At 41.1% G+C, this 15,564-nt stretch overlaps 1 protein-coding gene across 2 annotated transcripts in view; it reads left to right on the top strand.

Moving 5' to 3' along the window:
- Positions 1-1,039: 1,039 nt before the first annotated feature.
- Positions 1,040-15,564, top strand: part of NT5DC1 (5'-nucleotidase domain containing 1) — a 148,514-nt gene continuing 133,989 nt past the window's right edge. Inside the window, exons 1-6 of one of the 2 annotated variants that reach the window (XM_055713048.1) lie at positions 1,040-1,198; positions 3,315-3,406; positions 5,054-5,125; positions 6,651-6,757; positions 8,130-8,209; positions 11,881-11,962. In XM_055713048.1, coding sequence (XP_055569023.1) covers positions 1,106-1,198; positions 3,315-3,406; positions 5,054-5,125; positions 6,651-6,757; positions 8,130-8,209; positions 11,881-11,962 — 526 coding nt within the window. In that variant the 5' untranslated portion in view covers positions 1,040-1,105. The remainder of the gene's footprint in view (positions 1,199-3,314; positions 3,407-5,053; positions 5,126-6,650; positions 6,758-8,129; positions 8,210-11,880; positions 11,963-15,564) is intronic. The other variant, XM_055713047.1, reaches the window with a different exon arrangement.

Genomic DNA, 15,564 nt, shown 5'->3' with positions numbered 1-15,564 from the left:
TTATGTTATTATTTTCATAGAAATAAAAGATTTTTTTAAAAATTATTTGCAGCAAAACGAAGTTTTGAAGGTGTACAGGGAGACCAGAACTGCAGAGAGGACCAAGGGGCCCTGCAAGCACGGCTGCCAAGTGCAGCTATTTCAGCATCCCCAGGCCGGCCTTACTGCAGACTAGGTTCAAGTTCAGCCCCGGAGAAGAGAACGAAGCCACCCCAGCTCATCCGTTTGCTTGTCCCCAGACGCGGGGCTTCCTTTCAGCCAGCACCTTCTAACAGCACTGAGGCCACCCTTGTTGGGCAGGCGCCCATCAAAATACCCCTTTGACTCCGTTACGCGGGAGCAGACCGTACTCTTCCCCGTGTTGCCTTGGTTCCCGATTGCCAAAGCTGTCAGGAAGTTAAAAGGTAGGCAGTGATCTCCGGGATTTTGTTTTCCCACAGCTAAACGCGCAGGGCAGCGTGGTTCACTGCGCGCCGCTTACAGCCTGCAGCGCTGCGCGCACCCTTGAGGAGGCCGCAGGAGCGGGGCCTGGCCCCTCACGGGGGGCGGGGGGGGCTGTCCCTGGCAGGGCACCCGAGCTGCAGCACCCGCCGCCGGGCTAGCGGCTGCCCCCGCCCCGCCGCCCCCGGCCCAGCACGGCCCCACCGGGCCGCCTACGCGGGACGCGCTCACCCCCCGACAGAGCCCTGGCAGCAACGCGGCCCCCCTGTTTCCGCGCCCGTTCTCAAGCGCACAGAGCCTCGGCGGGAAACGGACATTTTAAACCCGAGCGCGGAAGCACGCCTCCGGGCGGCTGCCTGGCGCCCGCCTCTCCCAACCCCGCCTTCCCTGCCGGGGGCTCGGCCGCCCAGCTGCCCTGGAAGCCCCGGTTCGGCGGGGGAGGGTGCGCTCGCACCGGACCCAGACCCGGACCCCGCGCAGGTGAGGGCGGCCCCGCCGGGCGGGGCGGGGCGGGGGCGGGGCGGCTGCGACCGGCCCGCCCCGCGCCGCAGGAAGCACCGCCCTCGCGCCTTCCTCCCCCTCCTCCCCCTCCCCCTCCCCCTCCTCCTCCCCCCTCCTCCTCCTCCTCCGCCCGCCTCCGCGCGGCGGCCGCGGCGGTTCGGGGATGCAGCGGTACTTCTGCCTGGCGGACTGCGACGTGATGGGCTTCGACCTGGATCACACGCTCTGCCGGTACCACCTCCCGCAGAGCGCGCGGGTGAGTGCGGGGCGGCGCGGCACGGCTCGGCACGGCACGGCACGGCACGGCTCGGCACGGCACGGCACGGCACGGCTCGGCGCGGCACGGGAGCCGCGGGCCGGGGCCCCCCCGCTCCGTCCCGCTCCGCCCCGCCCCGCTCGCCTCCGCCTGCCCAAGCGAAAGGGAAAGTGCCGGGAAGCGGGGCGGCGGGTCCTGGGGGGCGCGGGCGGCCGGGACCCCCGCTGGGGGCAGCGATCCTGAGTCTGCTGGCGCGGGTACCCGTGGAGGAACCCGAAAAGCCAAGGGCAGCACAAGTGCGTGTTCGCCGGCCGCTTGCTCGCAGGCCTGTGCCCGCGGGGGGGACAGCCATGTCTTCCTCCTTGAGCGTGGTGCCGCCTGGCAGCTTCCGAACGGTAGCGGCGCTGAGGGAAAGGTAGAGACCCCCCCGAATGTGGAGGTGCTGCAGACAGGGTGACAGGAGCCCGCGGCGCTCGCCGCAGGTGACCTTTGCAAAGTTTCTGGTGCTTAAAATAAATCGCCGAGCTTAAAGGCAGCCAGCATCTCTGGCTTAGAGGCAGCATCCCTGTTGTGCCTTACGGAGAGGAACTACTGTCATGTGCTGTGCCTTCCCGCCCTGAGCACTGTTGGGTTTTTTTTCGAAAAAAAAAAAAAAAAGGACATTATTAAAGGACATTGACTCATCCTTCGTCGTTGATGTCAGGACTTTGCCACAGAGCTGTCCAGTGTCATGGAGCTCGTGTTGTCCCCTTCTCCCCTTTTATTTGCCTCCATTCACCTACAATATGTTTTACACTGTACAGGATTCCTACGCCAATTGCCAGATACTTCAGCATTTGATATAGAAACAAATGTTTATGAGGTATCCCGTTTATAAATAGGCATGGTTCGGTGTGTACTGTGTTGAAAAATCGCATTGCTTCCTTTAGCTGTGTGTGACTTTATGTAGAGAGGCATCTTCCTAGCAAAAGAGGGTTCAATAGTAGCAAGTTATAAAATGTACATGCTCTTAAGTTCAGGCTGGAAGCTACAACTCTAGGCTTACCTTCCATGTTCCTTCTGTTGTGCCACACACATTACACCTTATACAGGTACATTCTTCCTAATAAGGATTTTTGCCTGTCAGAGGCAAACGTCAGATAATGTATAACTAGAGTTTCAAAACAAAACAACAACCGAAGAAAAGAATAGAAAAAAAAAACAAAAAATATTTACTGTTGTTCACTCTGCATCTTCTCACAGCACACAGACTGACACATGCCCATTTCCTGCTTCCTTATCTATTGGAAATAAAAAATACTTTCAAAGGCTGACAGGCACAGCGGAAAGTGCAGTTAGTGCTTACTCTTTCAGCGCTGGCCTTCATATTAGTCTTTCTCAGACATTATTCATATTCATTCCAAGATCAGCTTTTGTAATTAAAAAAAAAAGGCCAGGGAACAGCTTTAATGAAAGAACCATGAGAAAAAGGGAGCAATTACTATTTCTGGATGGTCTTTTAAGGACCTGGCAGCATCTGCATAGATCTTGTACAACTTTACCAGCACATTACACTAATAAATTGCTGACTGATGACCAAGCTTTAGCAGAGTTCTTTCTGAACTTAGAAGTAGTAGCAATTCACTTAGTAGTTGCCTGCCTCCTTCAAAAATATGTTCCTTTGAATACTTTTAAAATATCCCCTAAGGTTAGTTGTTTATTGGTTTGGAATTTGCTTGTTCAGTCTTGGTAACTATGACATTTAAAATTAAAAAAAAAAAAAAACAAAAATAGGTTGGGAAACGGAAGTACTGACTAGTCTTAAGTACTTACCATCTTTGTTTCCCAACAGTCTTGAAGCACAGGGGCAATAAGGTAGAATGCTGTAAACTTGGTTAGGCTGGACATATAGCACCAGAACTGCTGTGTGAGCATCTTGAGCTGTTTTCCATCTGTGACAGAAACAATCTCGGGCACTATTTCCCAGAAGCAGAGGCAGTGGGACAGGGCCTCTAGCTCCCTGGTTTGATTTTGCTAAGGAGGCACCAACACTGGTGTCTTGTCTCTTTCCAAAGAAGCAGTAACTTTGGTCCCATTTAATCAATATAATTAATGCATATATTTTTTTCATTTGTAGCTAATATATGATAGTTTTGCCCAGTATCTGGTAATGGAGAAGGGTTATGACAAAGACTTGCTGACTCTAGCTCCAGACAGCTTGGACTTCTGGTGAGTACGTTGAAAAAAAACAAGAAACTTTCTTCATAACTTCCTTTATGCCATAATTTTTTACAAAGCTTGGAAAACAGCTTCTCTTATTAGGTAGTTGTTATGATTGTCAAACCCAACAAAATTACAGTTTTAAATACTTGTTCGAACAAGTATTTGTCACGGGATACTTCTAACATGGTATTTTGAAGAGAGAACTGAGCATTCAAGCTTGATTTGTGCTTTCAGCTGTTTAGACACAAGCCTTTTAGTCTGATTTACTCTCTTATTTTATCTCTTTACTATCTTATTTTATCTCCTTTGTCTTCTACCTTCAATTCAACTGGAAAATCCAGTAACCATCAGAATTCAGTAATTTTTATTTTGACAGATGTGGTTTCATTTGTGTAAGGCAAAATAACCTCAACAGCCTTCTGAGGAACTGAGGAAAGGTGGTGTGCCAGGAGGTAGTCCTTGGGTGGCATGTCATGCGTAAAGCTGTGAGGCAGAAGACTGAAATGCAAGTTTCTGCTCTGAGCTCAGTGGTCTCTGGGCAGGAGCTTAAGCATGAATCTGTGATCTTCCAACTTTAACAGGTTATAATCTAGGCCACGAAGGTGGGGACTTGATGCCCAGGTAATCACTACATTTTTTAAGAGAAACACAGGGGGAATTGAATAATGGATGTATTATTGTATAACAGTTTTGATCATTTTTTTTTTACAATTCTGCATTTGACTGAACAGTTTTCAACAAGATTGTTTTCAACTTCCATAAAACAAGCGATGTATCTGTATTTCTCATATTTTGAGGTCTCTGATATGTAAAATCCTTTGTTAAGATCTAGATATCTCAGCCTCGGTCCCTTATTGGAGCTGGGAGGTCCATGAATGTGGACCTGCGAGCCTGCAGTGTTGGTAGCTGCGTGTCAGTTTCTCACCCAGGTGTCCTTTGTGAAGGGGTGGGGTCCACTTGCTGCCTTCATGGCATATCTTCTTTTCTTTGGGTACCTCATAAAGGAGGATGAAGATGCCACTACTTTTTCAGTATTGTTTATACATTATTATTTTAGCCACTGAACTCTGAATGAATTTTTCAAATAACCCAAGTGAATGTAGATTAAATTATCTGGAAGGTATAGATTTACCAGGAGAGTTGGGAACTCCTGTTATCTGTCGTATGCTGTCAACTCTTCACTTTGTCAGTGCTGGCTAACATGGCAGTGCTTCTGCTTTATGTGTTCCTTGGATATGCAGTTGCCTCATTTAGAATGATGTTCTAGCCCTCTGTCCCTTAATAACTGGTGTTACCAGTCTAGTAATAATAAAAACTTATTTCTTTAATGGAAGTGGCTTAAATATCACATTTCTTAGTTGTATGTGTTTGGACCTTAATCCTCCAACCTTATCTGTATGAACAGTCACTGAACAATGGAACTGTATTTATTTAGTAGGAATTTGCTATGTAAGTGAAATGCAGTCCTCATGGTAGTAATAAAGTATTTCCATATATAAAGTATTGTTAAAAAATGGAAATATTTGAAGGGTTGTGACTTTGTTTGCTTTGTGTAGCATCATTGTGTAGCTTCTGTAGCTGCATTTTGCTGATATAACTAGGCATTCCTCTGAAAGCGTTAATTGTTCATTTCTTCCTTAAAATCATTCTTAGTTGCAAAGGCTTGGTGTTGGACATCGAAGAAGGAAACTTTGTGAAGCTTGCAGAAGATGGAACAGTTTTGAGGTAATATTGACAGTAAGTTTATGTATTTAAACAAATACCAAAATCTTATCCTTTTTCTGAAAGCCATTTCTTAGTTTTATGAAATATTTAAATACTAATTTCAACATATATTTATTTATTAGATGTAAAAGTTTAAATACTCTTTGGTAATGTGGTGCTCAGTCTCTCTTAATGTTGTGTAGGCAGTCTAGTTAGCTGCTAGTAAAGAGTATCTCTGTTTTAATAAATATCTAAGACTCTGAGGGCATACTGATCTTGAAAGTAAATTCACTTTTTCAGTGGCTACCAGTGTACTTTTAGTCCAGTTCTCCTAAGATCCAGGATAATGTTTTTCTTTGGATTGTGAGCAACCTGACTGAGTCAGCGCTCCCATCATTAGCATTAGTCATTAGCACTACTATCTTTGTACCATACACATTCAGAATTTTGCAGGCTTAGAACATATAATTTCAATAGCCTGAGGTAAATTAAACACAGAAACTGACAACCAACATTCTGGGTTTATTTCCTCTTAAAAGCTATGTTTTGCCTTCAGTCATCATTTCAGTATATCCTTAGTTCCTCCTTCCTTCCTTTTTTTTTTTTTTTTTTTTTTTTTAGACGTGGAAGACTGCTATTTTGAATCACAAATCTGAAAAGTAGATATACCTAAGTATATCAGTCCCTGTCCTGTTTCCCCCTTATTTTTTTCCAGGATGAAAGTCTGTGTAATTTAGTATGCAAGATAGACTCTACTGCTTTGATTGGTGTTTTTTTCTGATAGTATGTGGGAGAAGGAGCTTGAAGATGCTAGGGAAGGTCGGATCTTATTGAAAGAAGGGAAGAAATTCCTGTGTGCCTCTGCTGTGTAACCCAAAATTCATTTAGTACCATGGATTTCAGAGTGCTAAATGCAAAATTCAAGACTAGAGGGTATACCACATTACAGGGAAGAGTGATATAGGATTAGTTCTCCTAGCATTGCCTGCATTTGCTTCAAAACTAGATTCTGTGCATTCTTTTGAGGCCTAATTTGATGGTCAAGCTAGTTGATTTTTATCCCTAAAAAGGCTTCTGCACACTTCTGTATTACACAGCTGCTTGCAGAGCTCAAACTAGCACTTTTCCATAGTTCTGCCCTGCATTCTGTGAATGTTACCAGGCTTCAGAATGATGTATAGGCTTTCTGTACTGTGTTTTATTGTGCAGCGTATATTGATAGTTCAAGTATAGCGAGTGTCCTCACACAATTGAGAACATTCGAGCAATACAGAGTGATTGTGTTAGCAGGTGAGGCACAGTAGCTGTGCCCCCAGCCAACCAAACCTCTGTGTAGTAAGGCTTTTATTGAGGACTGCAATGTATATGACAAAAGCTTAGGTTCTGGGAAACTTCTAAGTTATAAAGAGAGTTACTTTTGATCAACTTGCATGTACTTCAGTGTTCAGTTGCAATGCATTATTTTACACAAGGAGTAGTTTGGCTGTTTTTAACCTTTTTTTGGTTTGTTTTGTTTTTTTAACGAATAACCAAATGCATCGAATAGGGCAAGCCATGGTACAAGGAGCATGACACCTGAAGAGCTCCTGGAGACATACGGAAGGAAGGAGTGGAAGCACTTTAATACAGTCAGTGGCATGGTTTCCCGCTCAGGTAGCTATACCTTAGCACATCCTCTTCTTTGAAATTGCTCTGGCCCCTTCAGTGCCTCATACTTCTTACCACAAATATGTAAAAATACTTGAACTGAGAATTATTGGAATAGGTGAGGGTTTTGTTATTTTCAACTTCTAATACTAGAGTTCAACTTAAATTTAGGTCACCAATGATGAGACAAATGAGCTGACATAGGTGTGTTTTGGTTATAGAGATGGGCACATTGTTCCTTGATGAAGTAGGCTGATAATCACAGTCTGTCTCATTTAGGACATGTCAAATCTTAATTTTTCTTAACCGTTGACTCATTATCATCCGTGCTGTTACTGGAGCCCTAGGTGCAGGTGCAGAGAACAGCGTGGGTCTGGAAACAAAACTACTCCTCCTGCAACTGAAATTTCTTGATTTTAAAATGGGAGTCACTTTGAAGGCGCTGTGGCTAGGTTTGCGTTGTGGGTCTGTACTTCCTCTCTGTTTTACTTTGATCTTGGCAATTGTGAGTAATACACATACAGTGCTCAGTTAAGTTGCATTGTGCTATGTAATGGAGGTATTTTCCTTGTGATTTTTCTGACACAAACTTGTTTGTGATGCTTATTATGAACTGCAGGTGATCTTTTGCAACAAGGTACAAGAGAGGGGTTTTTTGCTTCATAGAGCACATGTGCCTTTCTTTTTCACTGAAAAGTGCACTTGGTCTCTCTTCTGAATGTTAATCCCCGTTTTGCTCACTTGCTCTTTAATATATCTAAGAGACAGCATAGACAAGGTCATGAATACAAAAAAAAAAAAAAAAATCACTAGTTAAGTCATTTTGCTCCTAGGAGAGAGTTGTTGAACATGACCTCGGTCTGGGGGGACATTTGCACCTCCTGATTTAGTTCTGTTTTGTGGGGGTCATGTAATAGTGTGGGCATGCTTCCAGTTGCACTAAGACACTGTCTGCGGTGTTTGTGTGCAAAGGGCAAGGCTATGTGTGAGACGTGTCCAAATGTTTCTGAAACAACTTCTCAAACCCTTTATTTGTCTTTCCACTGTTAGGGAAATAGATATTTTAGAAGAGTTGAATGATACTGTCCTGACTCTTAAAATTCATCGTTCTCTCCCATCTCTTCCACCTTAAGTTTTAGAACCTTAAAATGTAATTTTAAAATCTCACTGCCTTGATATAGATGAACAACTTTCAGTTACCAATTATGAGAAGCAAAAGTGGGGATAAAGGCTAACAAAGATTGGGAAGCAGATAATGCTTGTTACCAGTAAAATCCAAATAGGAGCTTATATTCTTATTTAAATGTGGTTTTTATTTGTGATTAAAGCATACAGTATGGATTAAAAAATTTAGGTTGTTTTGTTGTTTTTTTTCCAGCTAAATACTATTTATATGATAACTATTTTGACCTGCCAGGAGCTTTCTTGTGTGCAAGGGTTGTGGACAGCTTAGATCAGGTAAGAACTGTATTGTTTGAAACTAAGTATTGCATTATCATTCTCTTACCCACCACAGATCTTGTATATATTATTAAATGCGTACAAATAGAGTATTGAACAACATCAAGGTTTTTAGCTTTTTTTTTTTTGTTTGTTTGGAATTTTTCATATTGGACTTGGTGTGTTGGCTCCAAAGGTATTGTGAGCTACATGGCATGTTCAAAATACATGTACTTCCACCAGAGGGCACAAATAACTAGGATACGACTAGAAACGCACTGTTTTCTCAAGTTCACCCTGCAATATGTAGAATATAGTTCTTAACATCTCCTTTAATTATACTTGATGATACTTCAATTAAATCTAATGCGAGTCTTCTGAATGACATGGTTTCCTAATTTGCAAAGTGTTAATGGATTGAAAGCTTCATTCCATGCTTTTTTAAACTTGTTTTTGTCTTAAATATATTGATCTGTGTACACAGATGTACACCTCTAGAATAATACGATTTTTTTTTTTCTCTGCTAAACAGTAGGTTATATTCTCAAGGCATAAAATGCAATTGCTTGAACATTTTTCAGTGCTTTTTAGACAGAATGTCCTAAATCCTACCTTTGAAGTTTGATGCTAATTGATTTGATTGTGTTAAAAAAGGCTTGAATCTTTAATTTGTGTGCAGCTGGGAGTAGGAGGGGTTTCTTCTCATACACAAGTATATTGATGTCAGAGTACTGATGTCGTCTTCTAGCTAAAGATACCAGAGCACTACAGCACTGAAAATTGTCAATACTAAACTTTGTCTGCAGAGTGAAATCCAGAGCTGTGGGATGGGTATCAGAGATTGCTTTGGGTATCAGCTGACTTGATGCTTTAGCTTCCACTCCAAAATAGCATGCTTAGGGGATTGCTGCCTAAGTCCAAGTGCTGCATGAAGAGTTAGCTAAAGCTAGCTTATCAGGAAGCACTGAGGAGGGGTGCACTGTAAGACTCTTAACTTTGTGCCTGATTAATCTCCTTCCTCTAAGCTGTTCACAGCTTAGAACTCTATCTGAGATGTAACACCTGTGTTGTATTACTTTCTTTTGTATTTAATTTAGACTTGGCACAGAATCATCTATTTATTGAGAGAGGAAGCATGTCATAGCATGTGTGTAGTAAGCTTTCAAATTCAGTTACTAGTTCATGAGCTGGAGCGTTGACCCTGGATCAGTGCTGTCTTCAGCCAGAGAGATTTCAACCTGTGCTGTTTCTCCAAAGAGCTACCAGAAGTGGGTCATGAACCCTCTTTATCTAGAGCTAGCAGTTCCTGAATATTTTACTGAATGTTGGTGGGCTACGGTAATTCCAGGGAAAGTTAGCATCAGCTAGATGAGCAAGATGAAAGGCAGGAGCTGGTAGTTCTCTCCAGCGCTCATACCTGCAAAATCCTGCATCCTAGCATCCTAAGGGTTAGAAACCATCACATTTTCTTCCACATTTCTAAAGGGAAATAGAGGCTTCTGTTTCATGTTCTGGGAACTTGTTTAGTAAAGACTACTCTCTTACATTTTCCAGACACTGTTCTAGAATCAGGAAAGCTTTCTACTGGAAACAGATGGGAGAACTGCTAGGTTTGGATTCAAAATGAGTTTAAATATGAGTTGGATGCTGGCCTGCTCTACACTGTTAAAAATGAATCTGCTTTTGCTGTATCCAGAGCCAGAACTCTTATGTATTTTCAGACAAAGCAGAGGAGCTTCTTGGTGTTTTGGATCTTCACACTGAAAAGCTACACAAAGTCCTGCTTTATCTGGTAGCTAATGAAAGCACATTTGACAGTTACACCAAAATAATGGCGGACTGCACGGGCATGCACAGAATTTTCTTCCTGCTTTCTGGCAATTGGTCTGTTTTCTTGTACATCTCATATGCAACGGCTGTAGATTTGCAAGCAATTTGTTTGACAATTATTTTAGTCTTCTCTGAAGTCAAATGTTTTGAAGGAAGTGTACCCACTTTTAAACTTGTATCCATCTGTCCTCAAAACAGGGCTCTGAGAAACTGTTAGCTCATTGCACTGTTTGGTTTTTTTTTAAAGAAACAAAAAAACCCAAAACTCCAAACTAAGGAGCAAGTCAACCACATGGAGTATGAGGGGGGCGGACATTTGAATTTGTCTGTCTCTAGATTAGTGCTAGTGCCATTGCCACTAGACAGACAGGTACACCCTAGCACCACCTGAACATGGCTTTGAATAATGACCTTGGTTACCAGCTAACTGAAGTTTGACATATATGAAACCTTTTCTTTTAGTTTTTAGTTCTTTTATGTATTTCTGGGGCTGTTTGCTATAGGGACAGATTAAAAAAAATATTTGAAAGCCACAGCATTGTATCTTTCCTGCTCTTAACCTGTAGAGCTGGTGGATGGTAAGCAGACTGTCATAGTGCTTGTCAGTCATGCACAAAAAACCTTGTTTGTGTGACTTACTGGTTTTGAAATTGAGTGGATCATTCCTCTGGAAGCCTCCATGGCAGATTAGGCCCAAAATAGCAGTTTACTTCAGTATATATAAACTACATGGGTTTTGTTGGCAATGTTAAGGGTTTGTGGTTTTTTTCAGTTTCTGAATATTTCCCTCTCTAGAAGATGCTTTATGCTTACAAAATGGTTATTGTTCAGGTATCAATGCAGTGGTAGGGACACAGAAGGTGCCAATGCCATGAAATCTGTTAACAGTTACCTTGAAATTTATCGTAAGGTAGGTGTTGAAAGCCTGTAACGACACTTACAAAGATACTTCCCATGGTATACAAACTCAAAGAGACTGTACCACCTGCTTTACTGCTGCCAGGTTAGCTTGTAACTCTGAGCATCTCTTAAGGGATCCATAGCTGATCCTCTGCTCTGTAATACTGGGTGGCTGTGTAATTGCATCTGTTTAATACAGCACTCCTAAAATTCATGGAGTTTGAGAGTGCTGTGGCACTCAGCTCGTTGGGAAGCTTTTCCTCTCCCTTAGTGAGATGCTGAAAGGACTGTTGAGGTCAGCTGGAGCTCTTCTGTGCCTGGGCAGCTTTCTAGGAATGGCGAGAAACTCTTCACAAGCACAGATCGCCTTCCCCTGTCCTTCTGCCAGAGCTGGGGTTTGGCAGTCTGCAGAGCACAATGCAATGCAGTGCTGCTCAGCCTGGCTTCTGGATGGATGTTTGATACAGCATTTGGAGTGGAGTTGTTGGCAGAAGGGCATTACCTCTAAATTATAGCAAAGGAGTTTGCTGGTTCTGAGGGTGGAAGGTGATATGGATGCCAGGCTGTAGATAATGTCAACCTGCTAATTAAGTACTGTATCTGCAGCTTTAGGCACTTCTTTTTCCCAAATGTCACTGGGGATGGCTCATTCAGTAAGTTGCTATTCTGTCTAATGCCCCCTTTTGCTGCAATGTTTTAGAGTTCCTCACAAATATTAATCCTTTCTCCTTTTGCCTTCCTCCCCCCACCTCAGCCATAACCTTCTTAAGTAGGGAGATAATTTGTCTGTGGTTACCCAAAGTTAAGCTGGGTACTACTGAGTCCTGAATCCTACTGTCTAAGACTGTTTTACTCCAAATACTTATGCTTATTAATGGCATTGCTGTCACTGCTTCAGTATGAAAGCTCAAAATAGCTGATACTTAATATAATGACTAGGTTCCTTTTGACACTTACAGCATGATGGTCAGAAAAAGTATGACTTCTGGAAGGACATGGTGGCTGCTATCCAGCATAATTATAAAATAACAGCTTTTAAAGGTAAGTGGGTTCACTGAAAACTTACTATAATAGCTGAAAATATTACATGCGCTTGCCAGAGCAAATAACATTTGCAAATACACTGTAGGCTACTCGACACAGCTTTTACTTTTCAAACTTACAAATAGTTGTATAGCAGACATGTTTATCCTGGAGTAGAACATCTTTATGACTACTGTTTCTATTTCATTTAGTTGAAACTGTTTTGCTGTCTTTAGTAACATTTGTGATGTGCTACTTCACTGAATTTAGAGGAAAAATGATTTCTCACAGTGATTGGTATTGTAATGTGGATAAACTTGAACTGTATCTTGATTCTATTCCTTTGATTGTAATAATTCCTTATGTTCTTGTAATCATAAATATTTGGTATTTTTCTTTAGCATTCTAGTTTTGGTTAGAATTCCTCATATAGTATTGACACAGTAGTGAGGAGATAGTTATTTTGTTATAAGCTTACTAAAAATTGCAGAAATAATAGCCTTTCCTCACCCAAAGCCAGCCTTATAATAGTGTAATATAAATTAGATTTGGAGATCTTGGCTACCCTTCAGCTAGAAATTATTTCCCTTCTTTCAAAGAGTAAACTTCAGAATTTCTGTTAGGCATATGAAATAGTTGATAGTAAAAGCTAACAATCTTGTGTGTGCACACACAGTTAATTGAAATTATTTTTAACCATGGTTTTTTGTAAAAAAAAATGTTATGCAGCTCAGTTCAGAATCCTGTAGCATTTTGCTGACAGCGTTTTCTGGTAGAATTGCCTCTGTTAATGCAACATTCATTAGGCACAAGTGTAGTTTGGACCCTCTTAAAACTTATTTGTTCAACCAGAGCTGTAATACTTGCTGTATTCCTTTGAAATGTAATGGACAAAATTGTCTCAGAGAAGCTCCAAACAGAAACAGAAATTGACTTCAGGATGCATATTGTAAAAGACAGCAAAACATTACTAAAATGCTTTGGTTGTTGTTACAGTGTTTCCATTGGAGCTTAGAGTATGATTGGTAGTTAAGGGTTCTTCTAGGAACTCATTCATACATGGAATAAACGTATCCTTTGTTTTCTGCTGATATTAAACCAATCCAAATCAACTGTAACTATTTTTTTGGCATTTTTGTTAGTTCTTTTTTCAAATCATGAAAGCCTATTGTTTTAAAAGGTATGGATCCTGCAGCATTTGGCAAGAAGAATGATTTTTAAAAGTGTTCTTTGGAAATGAATTAGATCAAACAAAATTTAGTCTGATCTTTGAACTCACTTAAATAATTGCTCAGTTTTATTTATATGTAAGTGTCTGCTTGTGTGTACATGTGTATGTTTATGCATATACCTACCTATCAAGTATCTCTTTGTATACGTAAGCATGGAATCTGCGTACAAACAGATGTGTGATAAGACTTAATCCTTTCTAACTCCTATCAGAATTGGTACCTAATTTAATACACCTCATTCTCTGTTATAAGAGTCATGAGGCACATGCACAACAGCGTTGAAAATGTAAGAAAATATAGTAACTGATAGGCATGAGTCATTTTGGATAAAGCTCTGTAAAATCAGAAGTGAAATGGTGTAGATTTTATACCCTACTTAAATATTTTAATGCGTGATGCATGACAAAGCACAGCATTTTCACTTTGACAGGCTTCATAGTGGTCTTGTTTTCCTTTTAATAACATGGTCCGGTAGATAAAGCACTGAACAGGGAGTCAGAAGAACCAGGGATAATTTCTTCCTTTATCACCTACCTGTGATATTCCGATGGAGCGTGTCTTTTTGCTTCAGGTCACTCTGTGAAATGAGAATAATGGTACTAGTCTTCTGTCACAAGTTTGTGGCAGAGATATTTTTTTTTACCTTTTTTTCTTTCTCAGTTGCAAACTTAACATAACTTCCTGAAGAATCTTAAACCTGGCTCCAGCCCAACATCTACATGCCAGGAAGCCCCACGGTCTTTCTTAGCCGAGAACCTGGCCTGAAGACCACAGCTTCTTGACTTAACTCTGCCCTCATGCCTTGTAGAGGGTTTAACCCTTTAGAGAAAAGCAGAGCTTATTAGCAGTTAGTCAAGGTAAAATATCCAAAGCAAACTTACTAAGCCGTCAGTTGAGGAGACACAAAGTTCCCAAGTCAAATGCTGTCTTAGTAGTGCCATTGTCGGTGATGGAGCAGAACGACTGACCGTTTATTTTTTCAACGCTATTAAAGTATTTGCAATTTGCTTTGGTTTGTTGTCGATATGCCCTTATTTCTCTGTCCCTTCTCTTTCTCATGATTTCTTTGATCAGGTGTCTGGTGAATTTTGCTTTTCATTGTCTTAGCTGTGGTAATTGCCTTAGATAATTGCCCTATGATATTTTTTTTGGATGGCTTTTTCAGATAGGCATGACTGTCCTGACTCAGCTTAATGAAGGGTATTAACCTACTCATCTACTTGTAAAGAAGTGAAGAACTGAGGTTTGCAAAGGGAAAGTTAGAGGGTTCCAAAATAGGCTTGTGCTATTTAGACCTTCCTTTGTGAAGAATAATTCCAAAAACTGAGAGAATCTATTAAACATACTATCAGAAAAACATGATGTCAGATAGTAATGAACACAGATACTCGTACTTGCAAAATGGTAATTTCTAATTTAATAATACCTGCAAGAATGTCCTCTGCAATTGATACCCAAGTTGAGCACTAAATTACTTGAGAATCCTTTTTGTAAGTCTTTCTTATTTTTTCTTTTCTTCTGTGAGTCTTGTATTACTGGAATATTTTGCAGCTTTAAGGTGATTAATGTTACTTTGTATGTGTATCATTTAGTCTATGTTTTAGAGACTTCAAAGAGCAATTTTAAATTAAATGTGGCAATGTATTTTACACTGTATCAAGTGGACAGCACAACACATGGAAACAGTTTGATCTTCAGAGGAGTAAAGAGGTCTTGAAGTATTGTGTATTTATTCCCATGTGAAAAGTCTCAGATTTGGTGATTTTTTGACATAAAAATCAATGGTGTTTGTTGGAGGAAGTTGCCTAATGTAACTTCTCAAAGCAGGATTTTGTAAAATTTCTTCTGTTAAAGGCTGTTCACACTCTCACATGATTTTCTTTCCTTATGATTTCCCTGACATTTCAAAAACCGTTGTATCTGTGGTTGTATAATGCAAATGATATATTTGTAATATTTTCAATCAGTTCATAAGATTGGATTTCATTTTATAAGTAAGAAGATCATGGCTAATATGGTGGCAGACTTAATAAGTTGCCCATAAAAATGCTTGGTGGGATCTGCTCTCACGTTTCAAGGATGCATCTGAGAAATCTGTCACTGACGATCTTTTATGAAAATGAAAATTATCAGAGAAAATGCTAAACTTAAAACATGTTTTTTAATAACTTGCATTTGGTTGTTTTGGGGTTTTTTTGTGTGTGCTTGATCAGTATTCTGAAGTGGCATGCTGATATACAGGAATTTGGGAAGGAAAATTTTGGATCTTTCTGAACTACTCCATCCTCTTCCAAAAAACATGTGCGTGCACATACACACACATACACACACAGAGGTTTTTTGTTACAAGTTTATGGTATTACCCTGTTGTCTTGGCAGAAGATACTG

This window comes from Falco cherrug, chromosome 6 (assembly GCF_023634085.1).
Source record: "Falco cherrug isolate bFalChe1 chromosome 6, bFalChe1.pri, whole genome shotgun sequence".
Taxonomy (NCBI): Eukaryota; Metazoa; Chordata; class Aves; order Falconiformes; family Falconidae; genus Falco; species Falco cherrug.
The sequence above is the reverse complement of the archived record's forward strand: the minus strand, read 5'-3'. Positions and strand labels throughout refer to the sequence as shown.